The sequence below is a fragment of the Vombatus ursinus genome, unplaced genomic scaffold (genome assembly GCF_900497805.2).
Source record: "Vombatus ursinus unplaced genomic scaffold, bare-nosed wombat genome assembly UNPS02014779.1, whole genome shotgun sequence".
Lineage (NCBI taxonomy): Eukaryota > Metazoa > Chordata > Mammalia > Diprotodontia > Vombatidae > Vombatus > Vombatus ursinus.
Genome location: NW_020954557.1, coordinates 25,754,342 through 25,772,134, shown reverse-complemented (window position 1 = coordinate 25,772,134; position 17,793 = coordinate 25,754,342). Strand labels below are relative to the sequence as shown.

The 17,793-nt window shown below is 36.6% G+C and overlaps 1 protein-coding gene across 3 annotated transcripts in view; it reads right to left on the bottom strand.

Annotated features, from left to right (window-relative positions):
* TFPI (tissue factor pathway inhibitor) overlaps window positions 1-17,793 on the bottom strand; it is a 124,045-nt gene that overhangs the window by 48,958 nt on the left and 57,294 nt on the right. For all 3 annotated transcript variants that reach the window (XM_027865930.1, XM_027865933.1, XM_027865931.1), the window contains exon 2: window positions 7,748-7,870. In XM_027865930.1, coding sequence (XP_027721731.1) covers window positions 7,748-7,868 — 121 coding nt within the window. In that variant the 5' untranslated portion in view covers window positions 7,869-7,870. The remainder of the gene's footprint in view (window positions 1-7,747; window positions 7,871-17,793) is intronic.

Here is a 17,793-nt window from a genome sequence, read left to right as displayed (position 1 = left end):
TCCCCTGCCCTCACTGGGCTTACAATCTAGTAGGAAGACATTATCCCAGATATCTGTCATACCCAAGTATTACTCAATAAATAACAAAAGTCTAAAGCGGAAGGTCATGACTAAGGTGGAAGTGGGGGCTGGAGAAGAGAGAAGCCTTTCAGAAGGCAGTAGGCTTTGAGTCACTTTTTAAGAAAACATAGCAAGAACAAAGTGAGGAGAACCAGGAGAACATTGTACACAGTAACATTTTGTGATGATCAACTATGACTGACTTAGTTTTTCTCAGCAATACAATGATCTGAGGCAATTCCAAAAGACCCATGATGGAAAATGCTATCCAAATCCAGAGAAAAAACTGACAGAGTCTGAATGCAAATTGAAGCATACTATTTTCATTTTTTGTGTGTCTTTTTTTTCCTTTTGTTCTGTTTCTTCTTTCACAACATGACTAATGTGGAAATATGTTTTACATGATTGTACGTGTGTAACCTATATCAGATTGCTTGCCATATTGGGGAGGGCAGAAGGAAGGAGAAAAATATGGAACTCAAAATCTTTCAAAGAAGGAATGTTGAAAATTATCTTTCCATATAATTCAAAAAATAAAATATTATTAACATTTAATATTTATTTTCCCCAATTACATGTAAAAGCAATTTTAACATTCATTTAAATTTTTTTTGAGTCCTAAAATCTTGCTCTCTCCCTTCCTCTGTTATTGAGAAGACAAGCAATTTGACATAAGTTATACATGAGCTGTCATACAAAATATATGTCCATGTTAGTCATGTTGTGAAAGAAAACAGATTTGAAAAAGGAAAAGAATGCTTTTATCTGTATTCAGACTCCATCATTTCTTTCTCTGGATATGGATAGAATTTTTCATTATAAGTCCTTCAGAATTGTCTTGGATCATTGTGTTGCTGAAAATATCTAAATCATTCATAATTGATCATCATAAAATATCACTATTACTGCATAAAATGGTCTCCTGGTTTTGCTCATTTCACTTTGCAACAGTTCATCTAAGTTATTCCAGGTTTTTCTGAGAGCATCCTGTGCAATGATATATTATCGCTAAAACAGATAAGCATGTCATGAGAAGTGGCTGTGGGGGGAATTAATAAATAATTGATGATTTGAACTGATAATTGAAAATATTTTCATTAATAAGGTATTAGGAAAATCATCCTGTATTATATTTGTATCAATCAGGAAGGAAAGAATTCTAGTCACTGAAAATTGCAATCTTTTACTTCCAATTTATAACAACAACTTTCTCCTAAAATCATTGCACAGATGAAGATGTGATTAGTTGAATGATATTTTAGAATTAGCTAGAAACCAGAATTATGAAACATTATGAAATGAAAGATCAAATTGCCCTCTGGAGGGCAACATTTTTCTATAAAATAAAAACTCATTACATTAATAATACCAAACAAGACATAGTTGCCATTTATTCTATTATATAGTCATTTGTTTTGACTGGGTACAAAAGGCTATGAATAGAAGTTTAAAAATATTAAAATGCCCACACAAAATTTACTTTTAAACAAGACTTTTTTTAAGTAACAGAGTAGGATTTGTGATTTAATATGGATCTGACCTGAGGTGATCTTTCAATTTCTCTGAATGTTTGATAGATATTCTCAACTTCTTCAAAGAAAAGAGCTAGGACTAGTGTGGGGGGAAGTTTAAGCACTGTGTCCTACTGATAAAGATTTAAAGAATGATGAAAAATAGCAAAGGATATCTGAAAGTTGATCAGAATTAGTTATAGAAAAATGATGTGGAATTTATTGTAGATGATAGAGTCCAATATATATGGTAGCCATACATGTGGGAGCTTCGGAAGCTTACTTATAGCCAGGGGAAATAGGGAAGAGCCCTCCTAATTGGCTGTTGAACCAGAATTAATAACTCAGTGAATTTTTTTAAGAGGAGAGAGATAGCTCCTGAATGGGGCCACAGGTAGCATGATATGATGCCAGTAAGAGGTAGAGAAAGTCAGTCCTTCTTTACCTTGGATCATAGTAACCCCTCAGTCATTTGGGCTGGTGGCTCTGGATGACTTTGCAGTACTTGTTTATTCTTTAATGAGCTCAGGTCAATACCACATGGCAGATGTATCCAAGAATGCCTTGTGAGTTCTGAAATGTTTAAAGGTCTGGAAAGGCCAAAATACGGTATCCCTGGAGCAACAGGAGTTGATAGTAGGGGTTACTTATGAATTGGAGAGGTCTACCAGTGGAAAGATGATTGATCCATCTTTGTTTTGGAACCCTAGACATGTGAGTATGACTTTTATTATATTAAGTATCATTCCTTTACATGAAAACAACAGATACCTAGTACAGATGGTCCATTATACTGTATTTGATATTTCTCTATTTTAGATGTCAAACATTATTATGAGAATAGAAAGACAAGGAGAAAATTTGACTTACAATAATCATAAATATGGGTTTTATAAACCATTAGTTTGCATTCCTCATATTCTTCAAAAATTGGTCAGACTGTTCCTTCCTGTAGAATTCCAATGCATTCTCTTTAGTTGCCTGATTCTTTTCCAAATTTTGTGACATCATTCTACCAAATTGAATCTCTCATAAAATGGAGGGAAAATAACTTCTGAGCTACATTATTTCCACAATATTTATGATAGTTGCATAAGATATTTAAAACATTTCACTAAAATCATAGAAATAGCAAGGTGTGAAAGAGTGCACAGAGGTCTTGGAGTCAGATCTTGGATTCAAGACCTGCCTCTGATACTTGCCAGCTATGTGACAATGGGTATCACTTAACTTCTATGACCTATTTCCTCACCTGTAAAATTATAATAATACCTATAGTACCCACCTCCCAGGTTTTCCATGTGTATAAAATGAGATAGTAGATGTAAAACATTTTGAAACTTTAAAATTATGTGTATGTATCAATTATTATTATCATCATCTCTGATGTGCTCTTTTCAAAAGGACATTTAAATGATTCTGTAAATTAGACAACTCATTTCCAACATGGCTGGAAGCTAAGCAATGAATACTTATGGTCAAAGCTGAATAGTTTTTCTACTTATGTATGGTTTCAGTCTAAGCTGATGATAGTAGGAGTCTCTTAAAACAATATGCAAGTTTAAATAATTTTTAATAAGCATCAGTAACATTGGTTAAAGACAGGTAGAAATGTTTGATTATAAGTTGACCACCCCATATCTGGGCACCATATATCTATTCAATAGCTAATTCTGCATAATTTTTCTATTACTCATCATCATCCAATTTCAGATTTTTTTAAAATTTTCTCATCATTAAAATAATCTTCCTTCCTTTCTTCATTATTTTTGTGATTATCCAATCTTATTTTGAATTTTGGGGACAAATATTTAGAAGAATAAGTAAAAAGTAACCAAACAATTCAATGCCTTGTAAAGTCCAAGAGAATTCAGAAAAAAGAAACTAATTTGTATTGTTAAAGGATACCATGAAACTGGAAGAGTTTGATTTTAAAATAAATAATTCCTTTAGCTTTAGAAAATAGACATTTGTTTCAGGTATAAAATTATATATTTGTTTTCTGAATAACTACACTGTTTCCAGTGTAACCTGAGGCTCAAAACTATTTGCATAGGACTCTAATTGACAGAGAATTACTCAGTGCTCTGTGCCTGAGTGAAGGGTGGAGTTGGCATAAGCTTGGAAAAAGAGGAGTCTTGTTTCTTCTAGTTTATAGCTTCCAGAGAGGAAGTATATAGTTCCAGTATCACTTTAGGGCAGGTACTTGAAGGGAGTGAAAGACTTTAGGAAGAAGCTTACATGTAGAGGATATGGCACTCCAATCATATCCTCATCCCTAGCTTACATTGCTAGAGATTTCAGGTAATTTCTCCTTGGGTGAAATCTGGCACACTCTTCCTCACTGTTTTGGTAGAGTTGAGATATCTTGAGTCAAGTGGGAAACCTTATTTATTTTGTGTATTATCTGGTACAGCTTAACATTTATAACTTCTCTGATTTATCTTTGTTATCAGTTTGGATAAGTGGGTGCATATGCTATTTACAATGTGTGATAGTTTTCGTGCAACTGGCATGGAATGGGAGTCAATACTTTGGATCTCTATCGTGGGACACTCCTTCCATGTTAAGGGATAGCATTCAGGAGAGTAGCTTGAATCTAAAATTTATTTCCTCTGGACTAACAATATTGGTGGGAGAAGGGGAGTGGATAGGAATCAAAGTCTCCCTTGGAACAGGGTAGGTGGATGAGACTCTAGCGATATCTATTCGAGCCTTCCTCTGAACCATGCATAGATAGACCCATGTGAACACGTGTACCTGTATAGGAAACACACATTGACACTAATTATAGAAAATACAATCATTTTAGCAAGAGGGATGACCCTGTCACTATTAAAACATTCTCTGGAATAGGCAAAAAAAAAAAAGGTCCTCTTAGCTGTAAAGTTACTTCAAAATAAATGTAAACTTATTTTCCTAAAGTTTCCTTGGGTTTTATATTATTATTTTTTTGAAGTTGTATATCTTTCTGAAGTGAGTAAATAAAGTAAGTGCCCCGGAGCTTTTAGATGGTTCTTGTAACTATATTGTTTAGATAAATATTGTCAATATGGCAAAGCAGCTGGCAATTGACACAGAGCTACTTTCCCCTTTCATTTGCTGCAGTTTAAATGAATACTTCCTATCCACACATGCCTGGAAGCTTTACAGGCCAAAGATTTGCACACTCCATTTATGATTTAACAGCTATTTAAAGAGAAGGATTATAGAATAATAAGACTCAATTTAAAGTCCAAGACAAAAATCCAGCAAATAGAAATTTGTATCCATAATCAGTGTTTGTGGAAGACTATTAGCATAGTCCTTTCTGAGACTCAGATAGGAAATGTAGCATATTGCAATGTTTTCTCCAGACCTAGAACTAGAGGACTCTGCCTTATATGGTGGAAACTTAAGCAAGTCTTTCAAACTCTATTGGTCTCAGTTCCTTTCTTTGTGAAATGAAGAGTTTAGACGTTACGACTTTTCTAGTCCACTCTATCTCTGAATGTATTATTTTCTAATAATTTTATACTACAAAGATTTTTGAATAAAATAATTATATCTACAAAAGTGTCTCAATCTATCTATCTATATATATATATATACATGGCAATATCAACTCATAAGGTTCCTCATATTCTTAGGTATATATGAATTATATGGTTTTTGCCTACAAAAAACAAAAACAAAAACAAAGCAAAAACCGAAAATGCTCCCAAGGTTCTTTGTAGATTCAACAAGACCAACCTAACGTATTATATAAAGATTTTTTTTCCTATACCATATGCCAGCTGACTCTCCCTTCCTTTCCCTTTTCTGCTACCTAATACTGTAACTTTTTTATCCTAAATTTTGTCAAACATTTTAACAGAAAAATGTTTACAAATCAATTATGTATATATGTATTTTTCAGTGTTAAACAATAGGTTTTTATCTTTGGCATTTGAATAAAAATTTAAAAAGATATCTATTAAGCCCCTATACTTCTCCCCGCCCTGCCCCTGCTAGTCAATGGGGTTAGGTGACTTGCCCAGGGTCACACCGCTAGTAAGTGTCAAGTGTCTAATGCTGGATTTAAACTCGGGTCTTCCTGACTCCAGGGCAGCTGCTCTATCCACTGAGCCATCTAGCTGATCCCAGCCCCTATACTATTCAAGGCATTGTGCTAGTGCCTTAGAACAAGTTGGGTGTAAAACATTGAGCTAGGTCCTAGAGGTCAAGGTATGGATTTGTAGAAGAAACATTTTTTGCCTGTATATAACTTTCACTTTAGGAAGTAAATATGATAACATATACAGATTACTAAAATATACAATAATACATAATCTCATTAGAGAAGTTCAAAAGAAAATGCTGAGTGATATTTAGTGGTAATTGTTTGATTTCCTTTTTTTTTCTTTTTATAAGGTTTGTGACATCCAAATTAATTTTTGCCACATTAATATTGTTATTTGGACCTGCTATTTTGGTGTATAGCCACGAGGTGGTAGTATAGTACCACAAGCATGTGGTTTTACCAGAGGATTATAAACCATGGACAAGTTTAACTATACTCAACAGATTAACCCTGAGGTTTCTACTCCTTTTTATTGCCCCCCCCGAAAAATCTATTTATAAAAAAGTAGTAAAGTGGCTTAAAGTAAGGTGATAGAGAATATGTTTGGTACAAATTTCTTTTTTAAAATAGAAATAAATACAGGTACACTTGGTTAACCTTATCAGCCTTTATCTTTTGTCAGTCACCACTCCTTGTCTATGGTTGTTTCATTTTTCTTCATATTCCTAGTGTCTAGCACAGTGTCTTGCTGACTAATTTATATCCTAAAGTTAAAACATACTCTTTGATCAATATAGAATCTAGAGTTAGAACATTAGAGATCATTTAGGGAAATTCTTTCATATTACTGAGGGGAATCTGAAGCTTTAGTGACTTGCTCCAAAGTCACACAGCAGAATGAAAGACTGAGATTTGAAATTAGGTCCTTTCGCTCAAAATTCCCTGCTCTTTGCACAAAGCCTGTCACATTTCCTTCTCATCATTACTATCTCTACTTCTCCCTTGCCTTCTGTATGCATATACTTAACTCTGGGTGCAAACTATGGAATTTGAATAATTCTCCTCATTAGTGGAAAGAATTAGTTCTCAACTTTGGGCCTACCTAAAGGAGAGTTTGGGAGAAGAAAGCTTCTGATTTGCTTCTGACTTCTGCTGCAAGACAGGGCACATGAGGTAGTAACAAGCTCTTCTCAGAGAAAGGGCCCTAAAAGAAGAGAAAGACTCTTGGAAGAAGCAAAGGAAGTCAGAACCCAGAAGAAAAAAGAGAAACTCTGCTTCACAAGCTCTGGATAACCCAGTCCAGGCATAGAGGTCCAGATAATCATTCTCTTCCCCAGTGAGGAGAGTCATGTAAATATCAATGACTTATCACTAGGGTTCTATAGATAACTAATTAGTAGATATGTCCTAGAAAATTCCCTGAGGCACATAGAGATTAAATTACTCAGAAGTACTTAGAGATCCCATGATTTGCTCAGGATTGTAGGACTAGATAGGATGTGAACCTTACTGAAGTCATCTAGTCTCCAAGCCCAATACTCTACTATGTTGTCTCTTATTAAGACTATCACATTCTATTGTCCGTACTATGTTCAGTCATTCAGCTGTGTCCAACTTTTATAACCGTATTTGGGGTTTTCTTGGCAATGATACTAGAGTAGTTTGCCATTCCCTTCTCCAGCTCATTTTATAGATGATGAACCGAAGCAAACAAGGTTAAGTGATTTGCTCAGGTCACACAGCTGGTAAGTGTCTGAGGTCAGATTTGAACTCAGGAAGACTCATCTTCCTGACTCCAGGTCCTCTTATCTACTGCACTACCTAGCTGCCCTAATGGAAGGTCATGACAGGACCAATACAGGGCTGTTAGATTTCCACAGACTCAGACTAAAGCAATCTTTATTTGAATTCCCCTGGATTGCTCCTGGCTTATTGGTAAATCCCATAAAGGAAATTTCTTCATTGCAGTAGATCATTGGGACAAAGTCATTTTCTTTATACCTTGTATATGAGTAAAATTAACTAGAATATGATTGCTACTGCAGTGGATTGGAAGGCACTAAATAAAAGTAAATATTTGGTTAGAACTTGATAAGAAAAAAAATTAAATAACTTAAAATAGGCAAAATTTTACCTAAAACGTCTCCTTGTTCTTCCTCGTCTTCAGAGTTAGCATCCAGAGGCCAAGGAGCATGGCTCAGCAGTAAGAAGATTGCAACCACAAGCACGCGCCCTTTCTTCGTCTTGGTGATCATTTCTGAAACATATTTTATATATATTTTGTCAATAAAAAATTTAATAGTTTATAAGTCTACAACCTTCAATCAAATATACTTATATACATGATTTAGCCAAGCATTTAACCTTCAATCAAATATACTTGCATACATAATTTTAGCCAAGCATTTCAGTTTTCTTTTACATATACATCAAAAATGCAATGTAAACATATATTCGACTTCATTATATGATGAATATACAATGCTTCTAGTAATCAAGAAGTCTGGGAAAGGTCCTCAGTGATCACTTAGTCCAACCTTCTCATTTTACAGTTGAGAAACTGAGGCTCAGAAAGATGAAGATTGCTTTGTCTTTTGTTTTTTGTTTTGTTTTTCTAAGGTCATAAGGTAGTTGTCGGCAAAGATGAACTAGAAACCAGTTTCCTAGAATTCTTGTCTATTGACCCTTCTATAACAATGCTTCTGACAGCCCATAATACTGAAGTCTGATGAAATCATGATCATTTGAATTCAGCTAAGTCTTTTTTGCATGTTTTGCTATTTCTTGGGTTGATTATTCCCTGTGGATCAATAAAAAAATAGTTAATATTTTTCAGCTGCCAATAAAGCAGAGAAAATGGAGTGCATACTAATTACCCATATCTCACTTCAAACATTTTCTATTTTCCCTGTTACATTTTATATTATCTTTAATTTTTTTCTATTTAACCTAAATTTTTCTATTTCTTTCTCTCTTTCCTCTAATCATCAAGTTATTTTTTTCATTATTTTAAAGTGGACTCTCATTTTCAAGTCAGTCTTCTCAGTTTTTCCAACCTCTAGACATTCATTTTCTCATTCTTTTTTTATTTGCTCTGCTTCTATTTCCCGTTTCCTAATCCTGCTTTCTATAAAGTGACTGACATGCAGCATACCACCAAAGGAAATTGCCTAGAATTCTGACCAGCACCCTTTCAGCAGTTATCTCATGCAGCTTCTTGAGTTGTCTTATTTAAACCAGTTTCCCTGTGAAGATGATGCCAGGTGACAAGCTGTCACCTCAATGCTGCAATGAAATGCAGATTTAAGCTTCAAAATGGGGCACTGGCTGCTTTAATTTCATTGAAAAATAAAATTCAGAAATAAGGGAAACATGTTTAAGTAGAAAAAAATTAGATTCTTCTTTGATTCAAGGTTAGGACAAAGGAGGTTTAATGTGGAGGAGGTACACAGGTGAAGGATATTGGGGAGCACAGGACTATCTTCAGCTAGCAGTTCTATTATAGTCAGGAAGGGAAGAGAATGGAAGCATTTTACAAGTTTACAGCTTTTACAAGTTGAAGCAGATACTTCATCTAGAGCAATTTAGATAGTTTGCCCTTCATCTTTGTCTATGCATATTTAGACTTCAATATACTTCAATGTAGTGATCCTGGCCATGCATATGAATGAAAACAATAGTTACACTTTTCCTTTGATAAGTTTCATCAGATAACATTAATTCTATGAATGTTTTATTCCTCATAGAGAAAGGGTCAGTGCAAGTCTTCCCATTTTCTAGGTAAGTAACAGTGGCAGTGATATTTTGAAAGATTTGCCTGAAAACTTTTGCTTCAGAGAAACAACTAAATAAACATTTTGTTGTTGTTGCTGTTCAGTTGTTTTCAGTCATGTCTGACTCTATGACCCACGTGGGGTTTTCTTGGCAGAGATGATGAAGGGGATTACCATTTCCTTTCCCAGCTCATGTTCTAGAAGAGGAAACTAAGGGAAAGAGGGTTATAAGTCTTACTGACTCCAGGCCTGGTACTCTTTCCACTTAGCTTCCCCAAATAAACAGTAGCAAACATTAGCCCTAGAAATCAGCAAGTGTCCAGTTGCTTTTTCTATTTTAGATACCATACGAAGAGAGGGGGATTCTATGTATTTTAGTTTAGGATCAATGGAAGTCAGTCTGATACAGTGGGAAACATGGAGTCAAGAGACAGAGTAAAGCTCTGGCTTTTATTTAAATCCAACATTTAAAAAATACTACTATGTGCACAACACTTCAATAGATTCTAGGGATTGGGATAGAGATTGGTCATATGATTTCACTGTATAGGCATTAGGTAAGGACCTTGTTCCCTCAGTGCTGGTCAACCAGACACTAGGGATAGAAAGATTAAAAAAAATAATAATAACATTCCTTGACTTTGAAAAGCTTACTTTTTAACTGGAGAAGGTTATAGGGATTCAACCCCTATGCAAATAAGAAAATGCAAAGTATATCACTTTCTCAGCTGGGTCCTCACCTCAGCAAGGTAATCGTTTTGCACCTCCGTAATTAATTCACTATGCCACTCACCACACTAATTCTTCCAAAAATTTTCATTCCTCCTCTTTCAGGTTTTCAGGGAGTACTCTTCCTCACCCTCTCAGCTGAAAAACTTATCTCTTACTTCACCAAAAAAATAAAAAAACTGAATCCATTTGCTTAATCTCTCATTTCCTCTCTTGTCTTCTCTTAAACTCTCTTTAAATTTTTTTGTTGCCATATTTTGTTTTTATGCATATTTACAGATTATCCCCACTCTGTGAGAAGTTTCTTGTAATATTAGTTTTACTTGTTTACAAAGATAAACAATTAAGTAAAACTCACAGTATACAATGACCTTATATGAAAGTGCATGTAATATTCCATGCTTGTAGCGTTCCTCCCCAAAACTCTGTATTTTATTGTTTTTTAAAGAAGAAAAATCTCTTTTGGCATGTCAGAGTTCCTTCCACTGTACTGGAGGGAGGAAAAAAACAGAAAAGAAATAAACAAATCCCTTGTAACTAATATGCATAGTAAAACAAAAAAAAAAATTCTCTCACTGACTTTATACACAAATAGATTTCTTTTACCCAGATGAAATCTATCACCTCTCAGGAAGTAAGTGGCATGCTTCACTATCACTGCTCTAGAATTATGGATGATCATGCCATTGATCATAGTTCTTACAGCTTTCAAAGTTATTTTTACACTCTTGTTGATTTATATAAATTGTTCTAATTCTCATTTCATTCTTTCTTTATCAGTTTATTGAAATCTTTGAAATTGTTAATTTTTATTATATTGATACAAAATGCTGTTTCTTGTACTGCTTTCTTAAATCTGCATCAGTTCATATAAGTCCTTTCATGGTTCTTTGGAATCATCAATTTTCTCATTTCTTATGGCACAGTAACTATTTAATCACATTCATATACCACAATTTACTCAGATATTTTTCAATTGATGGGCACCTCTTAGTTTCCCATTTTTTTTCCTATTACCACAAAGTTGCCATGAATTTTTTTTATATAATAGAACCTTTTACTACTTCTTTCTCTTTTGAAAACAGACCTAATCATGGTATAGCTGGGTGATAGAAGATGCACTATTTAGTAACTTTTTTGTATTTTAAATCTAATTGCTTTCCAGAATGGTTGTACCAATTCATAGATTTACTAACAATATATAAATATGCTTATTTTCCCATAGCTCTTTTAAAATTTTCATTTTCCTTTTTTTTTGTCATCTTTACCAATCTTATGAGAATGAGGTAGAATCTTTTGAATTGCTTTAATTTGCATTTCTCTAATTTATACTGATTTGGAACTTTTTTTTCTTTTCTCATGTGGCTATAGATAGCTACAGCTTCTTCACTTGAAAAGAATTCCCACATTAGATCCTAAATGGTAGATTAGAGGCAGGAACCCCATCAGTCTCTCTCAATGCTTGTGTTCAAAACACTTTAAAATAATGCCTCAAATTGAGTTTTGGAGTGGCAGAGCCAAGAAAAGATCACGGTGAGATGTTTTTCTCACCTTAGACAACTTAAAAGGTCAGCAAGAGAGATCTGTGACACCAGGATGTGGGCTGGCCCAAAGAACATGTGGTAGCAGCACAAGAGGCAGGCCTTAGAGGTAGCTAAGGCAGTTGTAGCAGCAGCTTTAGGAGCTCTCAGCCCAGAGATGGTAAGGGGGTTCAGAAAAAATATGCTTCTTGAAAAAATTATAATAGGAGGGGCAGCTAGGTGGTACAGCAGATAGAGCACCGGCCATAGATTCAGGAGGACCTCAGTTCAAATCTAGTCTCAGACATGTAACACTTACTAGCTGTGTGACCCTGGGCAAGTCACTTAACCCCCATTCCCCAATCAAAAAAAACAAAAACCAAAAATGATAATAGGGGACACTTTGCCGGCAGCTGACACTGATTGGCAACTTTATTGACCATAAGCATTTATGAGGCATGGCTTAAGTTTGGCAGCACAAGGGAGCAGGGGGCCTTGTCACAGTTCAAAGGCAGAGAGGAATATTAGCACTTGTAGCTATAGGAGATCAGGGGACCTTTCTGGGTAAAGACCAGAGCATAGACCAGGAGAACAGGAGACCACATCTCTCCCTGGATCAAACCACCATGGAAACATCTAAAACTTTTAAACTCCAGAACTAGCTTTGAAAACAGTAACACAAAAAGACCTAAAGCTTGGGACAGTACCTGACCAACCCCAGGTGAGCAGAACCCAACTTTAACATAAAGGTCAAAATTAAGAAATAGGCTGGAAAAATGAGCAAACAACAAGAAAAAAATTAACCATAAAAAGCTACTACAATGGCAGGGAAGACCAAGACACAAACTTAGAAGACAACAGTGTGAAAACATCTACCAAAAAACCTTCAAAGGGCTTAGATTCTTATAATCTAGCCAATAGCTTACTAACATTCAGACCCCTTAAGAGTCAGCCCAATATGACAGATGTTCTAATAAATCTTGTCTTTGGCTGAAAGAAGGCTTGGATTGAATTATTTTGGGCAGGACAAGTGTGTTGTGATTTTGGGGTCCCAGCACCCCTAAACCCCTCATTTTGGTGGCCTGTATGGGGAAACTGCCTAACCTCAAGTTCTTCTCCAGCCAAGACTGGAAGGTATGTAAGCCTTCCTCCCCCTGTACCTCCTTTCTCGCTCTGCAGTTGGGGTCACTCTCCAAGCACCAAGGCTTGGAGGTGCTTTTCTGGGAGACAGTTATGAGGCTGTCTCGCACTTGGCCTGACACTTTCAGGCTTGTGGTCCACTGGGTAGGTTTGAGGCCATGGACCTGGGTATATATTCCGCAGCATAGAGGACAAGGACAGACACCCTATGGGGAAGTGTATGCCCAATTCTCTTAATACCCTTGGCACTAGGGAATTGGGGAAAACTGAAGTTGCTTTTTGGTTCTTTGAGGCTTACTTACTACCCTCTATATCCCCAAATCCTCCTTCATGGAAGTTACAGGGGAAAGTCAGAACAGCTAAAAATATCTTGGCAGATTCTGGAGGTTTTGTTATTGATCATTTAAGAGTTTTGAAACTCCTCCTTGCAACCATGGTCACTCCTTTCTCCCACTCCCTTCCCTTGAGTCAAGAGGGTATCTGTTAATCCCTGTCATAGGGGAAGAGAGTTTCACTCTTTACCCCTCACCTTTGATTTCACCCTCCCCCACCTGGGAAAGGAAGGAAAGGGGAGGGGCAGCAGCTACAGTGTGGGCCCCTCTGGCAATGTCCCTGGGTGCTAGGGCAACCTTTGCCTGGAAGCATCACCCAGGTTCAGCACATCCTGCTCAAGGTAAAAAAGCTAGCCTCTGAACTTGAGTAAGTACATGTTTTTAAAGTTGTAGTTTTAACTGTTAATAATGAGATGTTGATTCTCTGTGTAATTTGGAAATGAATTTAACAAAACTGAAGTCACCTGATTGGTAATAGATTTGTTTCAAGTTTCAAATTGGTGAACTTTTTCTATCAGTTATCTCAAGCAATTTTTCATAATTTGGTTACCACTAAAATAATTTGGCTACTGTTAGTTATTATTTTAATGTGTAAACTAGCCAAAAAGCTTGTTTGGGTTTTGTCTTGCTGAGAATTTGCAAGTATGTAGGAATACTCTCTAATGATTGACTTTTTACACCAGGACAAATTTAAATTTGAGATGTAAATCCTGGGAAAGTTTTTCCTAAACTGTGATTAGTGAAATTTGCTGTTTGAGGTAAAAAAAAAAGCTCATGATTTTATTTTGAGTTGTCTAATGGGTCATAATAATCCATCAATAAATCAATAATTCAGCATCTGAGACATGCCACAAGCTACTCAGAATGTGATACTGGTGGGAAGTCAGCATTGGGAAAAGCTGAGAGGACAATTTTAGCCTCAGTCTAAGATGGGATCCTCCTGGCTCAGTTTCTCCATTATGTTCCTTTGAAAGAGAACATTACCCACCTGGCTATTCCTAAGTCTGGCTATGAGCTGAATTTCATACAGCATGGTTAGAAAACTGAATTATCTGAATTCAATCAGTTAAGGATGTTTTATTCTGTCATTTGGGCCCTGTAGTCTTTTCTCTCAGATTTATGTCTTCCAGACTACAGCTCATTCACCTACAGTTGGTAGCAAACCACGGGTACCAGTCAATTTCCCCCCATTGTTCTCTGGATAAAGCCTGTGCTTGGTTCCAGTCAACCTCCTCTTTGGGACCCCCTCAAGGCAGGGACAGCTCTATGCTCCTTGCAAGCAGGAAGCAGTTTCAGAAGCTGAGACCTTCACCCCTTACACTAAAAGAATTTGGGTCCCATTTGTTTGAGGGGGAATGATGAGGATGGGATCTAGACCCCAAAAAGGAAAAACCCTGGACTTGCCCACATGGCCAAATCTCTAACTTTCTCCTGAGGCTATCAATTGGCCTTTCATTGTGGCTACACCCAATCTCCTAATTCTGTTACACCTCCCTATGGCCCCCAGTCATTTCCCACCTTTAATCCTAGCTAGGCTCCATTCTTCCTTGGCCACATGGTCCAGGTCCTAAGAGTTCTGTTCACCCCAGCTTACTGGCCACTCCCATCCAGATCCTCCTTAGACTCCTCCTCCAGTCCCAAACTACTTGGCCATTCCTAGTCCCTCCCACAGTCTTCCTATATATAAGGTCCACCCTATCTCCATTAAGATGCTTAGATTCTTAAAATCTAGCCAATAGTTCACTAACATTCATACTCCTTAAGAGTCTGCCCAATATGACGAGTGTTCTAATAAACCTTGTCTTTGGCTGAAAAAAAAAACCCTTCAAAGTAAATGCTAATTGGACACAAGGTAAATAAGAATTTTTGGAAGAGTTAAAGAGACAAGAGTGGCAGAATAAAAATTGGGAAAATAATTAGTCATACAAGAAAATTATGAAAAACTTGGTAAAAGAGGCATAAAAATACTGGAGAAAATAACAATTAAAAAAGAAAACAGAATTGATCTACTGGTAAAAGAAGCACAAAAATTTCCTGAAGAAAAAAATTCTTTAAAAAGTAGAATTGGCCAAATTGAAAAGATAAGTACAAAAGCTCACTGAAGAAAATAATTCCTTAAAAATTAGAACTGGGTAAGTGAAGCTAATGACTGCATGGGACATCAAGAAACAATAAAATAGCTGAGTCAAGATGGTGGAATAAAAGCAGTGACCTGCTTGAGCTCTCCCTCAAACCCCTCCAAATACCTATAAAAAATGACTCTAAACAAATTCTGAAGCAGCCCACAAAAGACAAAGTGAAACAAATTTCCAGCCTAAGACAACCTGGATGGTTGATTGGAAAGGTTGGGAGAGGAGCCCAGTTTGGCATGGGCTCACAGGCTGCAGCAAACCTGGAGCAGGTCTCAGAGGACTGGATCATGGGCAGCTGTGGCAGTTTCCAGACTTCTCATCCCACAAACACCAAAGACAACTTAGAAGGTCAGTGGGAAAAGTCTGTCTGTGGTGAGAAAGAAGCATGGGTCCCAGCTCCATTCCCTGAGCACTGCCCTAGGGTGGTGGCTACCTCCTGAGCTTTCTCCACAAACTGAGGGGGAATTGAGTGGCTGAACAGAGGGGGATTGCAGGGATCTCTCTGCTGGTGCAGGATTCTCTTGCTTTGCTCATGCTTGGATCTGGGTCACAGATCTGGATGGCGGTTCCAGGGTGAGGTGGAGTGCTGGCATGGTAGAGCTTGTAGTGGTGGTAGAGAGGAAATCCTCCTCATAGTTCCAAGACAGAAGAAAGTGCTTATGGTTACTCATAGACCAGAGCACAGGACAGGAAAGAAGTAAACACCTCGCCCCTTATCATACCACCTTGGAAGAACTGACAATTTACAGGTCCCTAGAAGTATCTCTGAAAAGAGCTGCACAAAACCCCTGAAGCTTGGGACAGTACATTCTCCATATTGGAAATAGACCCCTGGCTTGACAAAGAGTTTATAACTCAAGTAGTTGGCTGGGATCATGAGCAAGCAGCACAAAAAAAAAGTCAGCCTATATTATCTTACTTTGGTTACAAAGAAGATCAAAACATACAACAAGAAGAAGACAACAAAGTCAAAGCTCCTACATTCAGAAATAGAAGAGAATGTGAAATATCTCATTGGAAAAACAACTGACCTGGAAAATAGATCCAGGAGAGAGAATTTAAAAATTATTGGACTATCTGAAAGCCATGATCAAAAAAAAAGAGCCTAGACATCATCTTTCAAGAAATTATCAAGGAAAACTGCCCTATTATTTTAGAATCAGAGGGCAAAATAGAAATGGAAAGAATCCACCAATCACTTCCTGAAAGAGATTCCCAAAGGAAAACTCCTAGGAATATTGTACCCAAATTCCAGAGTTTCCAGGTCAAGGAGAAAATATTGCAAGCAGCCAGAAAGAAACAATTCAAGTATTGTGGAAACACAATCAGGATAACACAAGATTTAGCAGCTTGTACATTAAGGGACTGCAGGGCATGGAATATAATATTCAGGAGGGTAAAGAAGATAGGATTACAACCAAGAATCTTTACCCAGCAAAACCAAGTATAATCCTTCAGGATAAAAAAATGGTCATTCAGTGAAATAGAGGACTTTCAAGCATTCTTGATGAAAAGACCAGAGTTGAATAGAAAATTTGGCTTTCAAATACAAGACTCAAGTGAAGAGGTAAACAGGAAAGAGAAATCATAAGAAACTTATTAAGGTTGAACTATTTACATTCCTGCATGGAAAGATGATATTTGTAACTCATGAGTCCTTTGTTAGTATTAGGGTAATGGGAGGGAAAAAATTATATGTATGTAGATAGATAGAGGGCACAGGGTGAGTTGAAGATGAAGAGGTGATATCTGGAAAATAAAATTAAAGGGTAAGACAGGATTATACTGGGAGAAGGAGAAAGGGAGGGGTAGAATGGGGTAAATTATCTCACATGAAACAGACAAGAAAAGGTTTCTTTCTGGAGGGGAAATGGGGGAAGGTGAGAGGGAATGAGTGAATCTTATTCTCATAGGATTTGGCTTAAGGAGGGAATAACATACACAATTGAGTATGGAAATCTATCTTACCCTACAGGAAAATAAGGGGGGAAGGGGACAAGAGAGCAGGGGGGATGATAGAGGGGAGGGCAGATTGGGGGAGAGGATAATCAGAAGCAAGCACTTCTGAGGAGGGACAGGGTCAAAAGAGAGAATAGAATAAATGGGGGGTAGGATAAGATGAAGGGAAATATACTTAGTTTTTCACAACATGACTACTATGGAAGTGTTTTGCATGACTACACATTTATAACCTGTATTGAGTTGCTTACATTTTCAATGAGGGTGGGTGGGGAGGGAAGAAGGGAGAAAATTTGTAACCCAAAGTTTTAAAAACACATGTTAAAAATATTCAAAAGAATGGATTAATAAAAATTTTGACATATATAACAAAAGAAACAATAAAATAAAGTCTAAAGAAATAAAAAAAGAAAATTTGAAATATCTTATCAGAAAAAAAACTGACCTAGGAAATAAATCAAGGACAGATAATTAAAGAATTATTGGACTATTTGAAAGTCATGATAAAAAGAAGAGCCTAAACATCACATTTCAAGGATGTATAGGGGCAGCTAGGTGGCGCAGTGAATAGAGCACTGGCCCTGAAGTCAGGAGG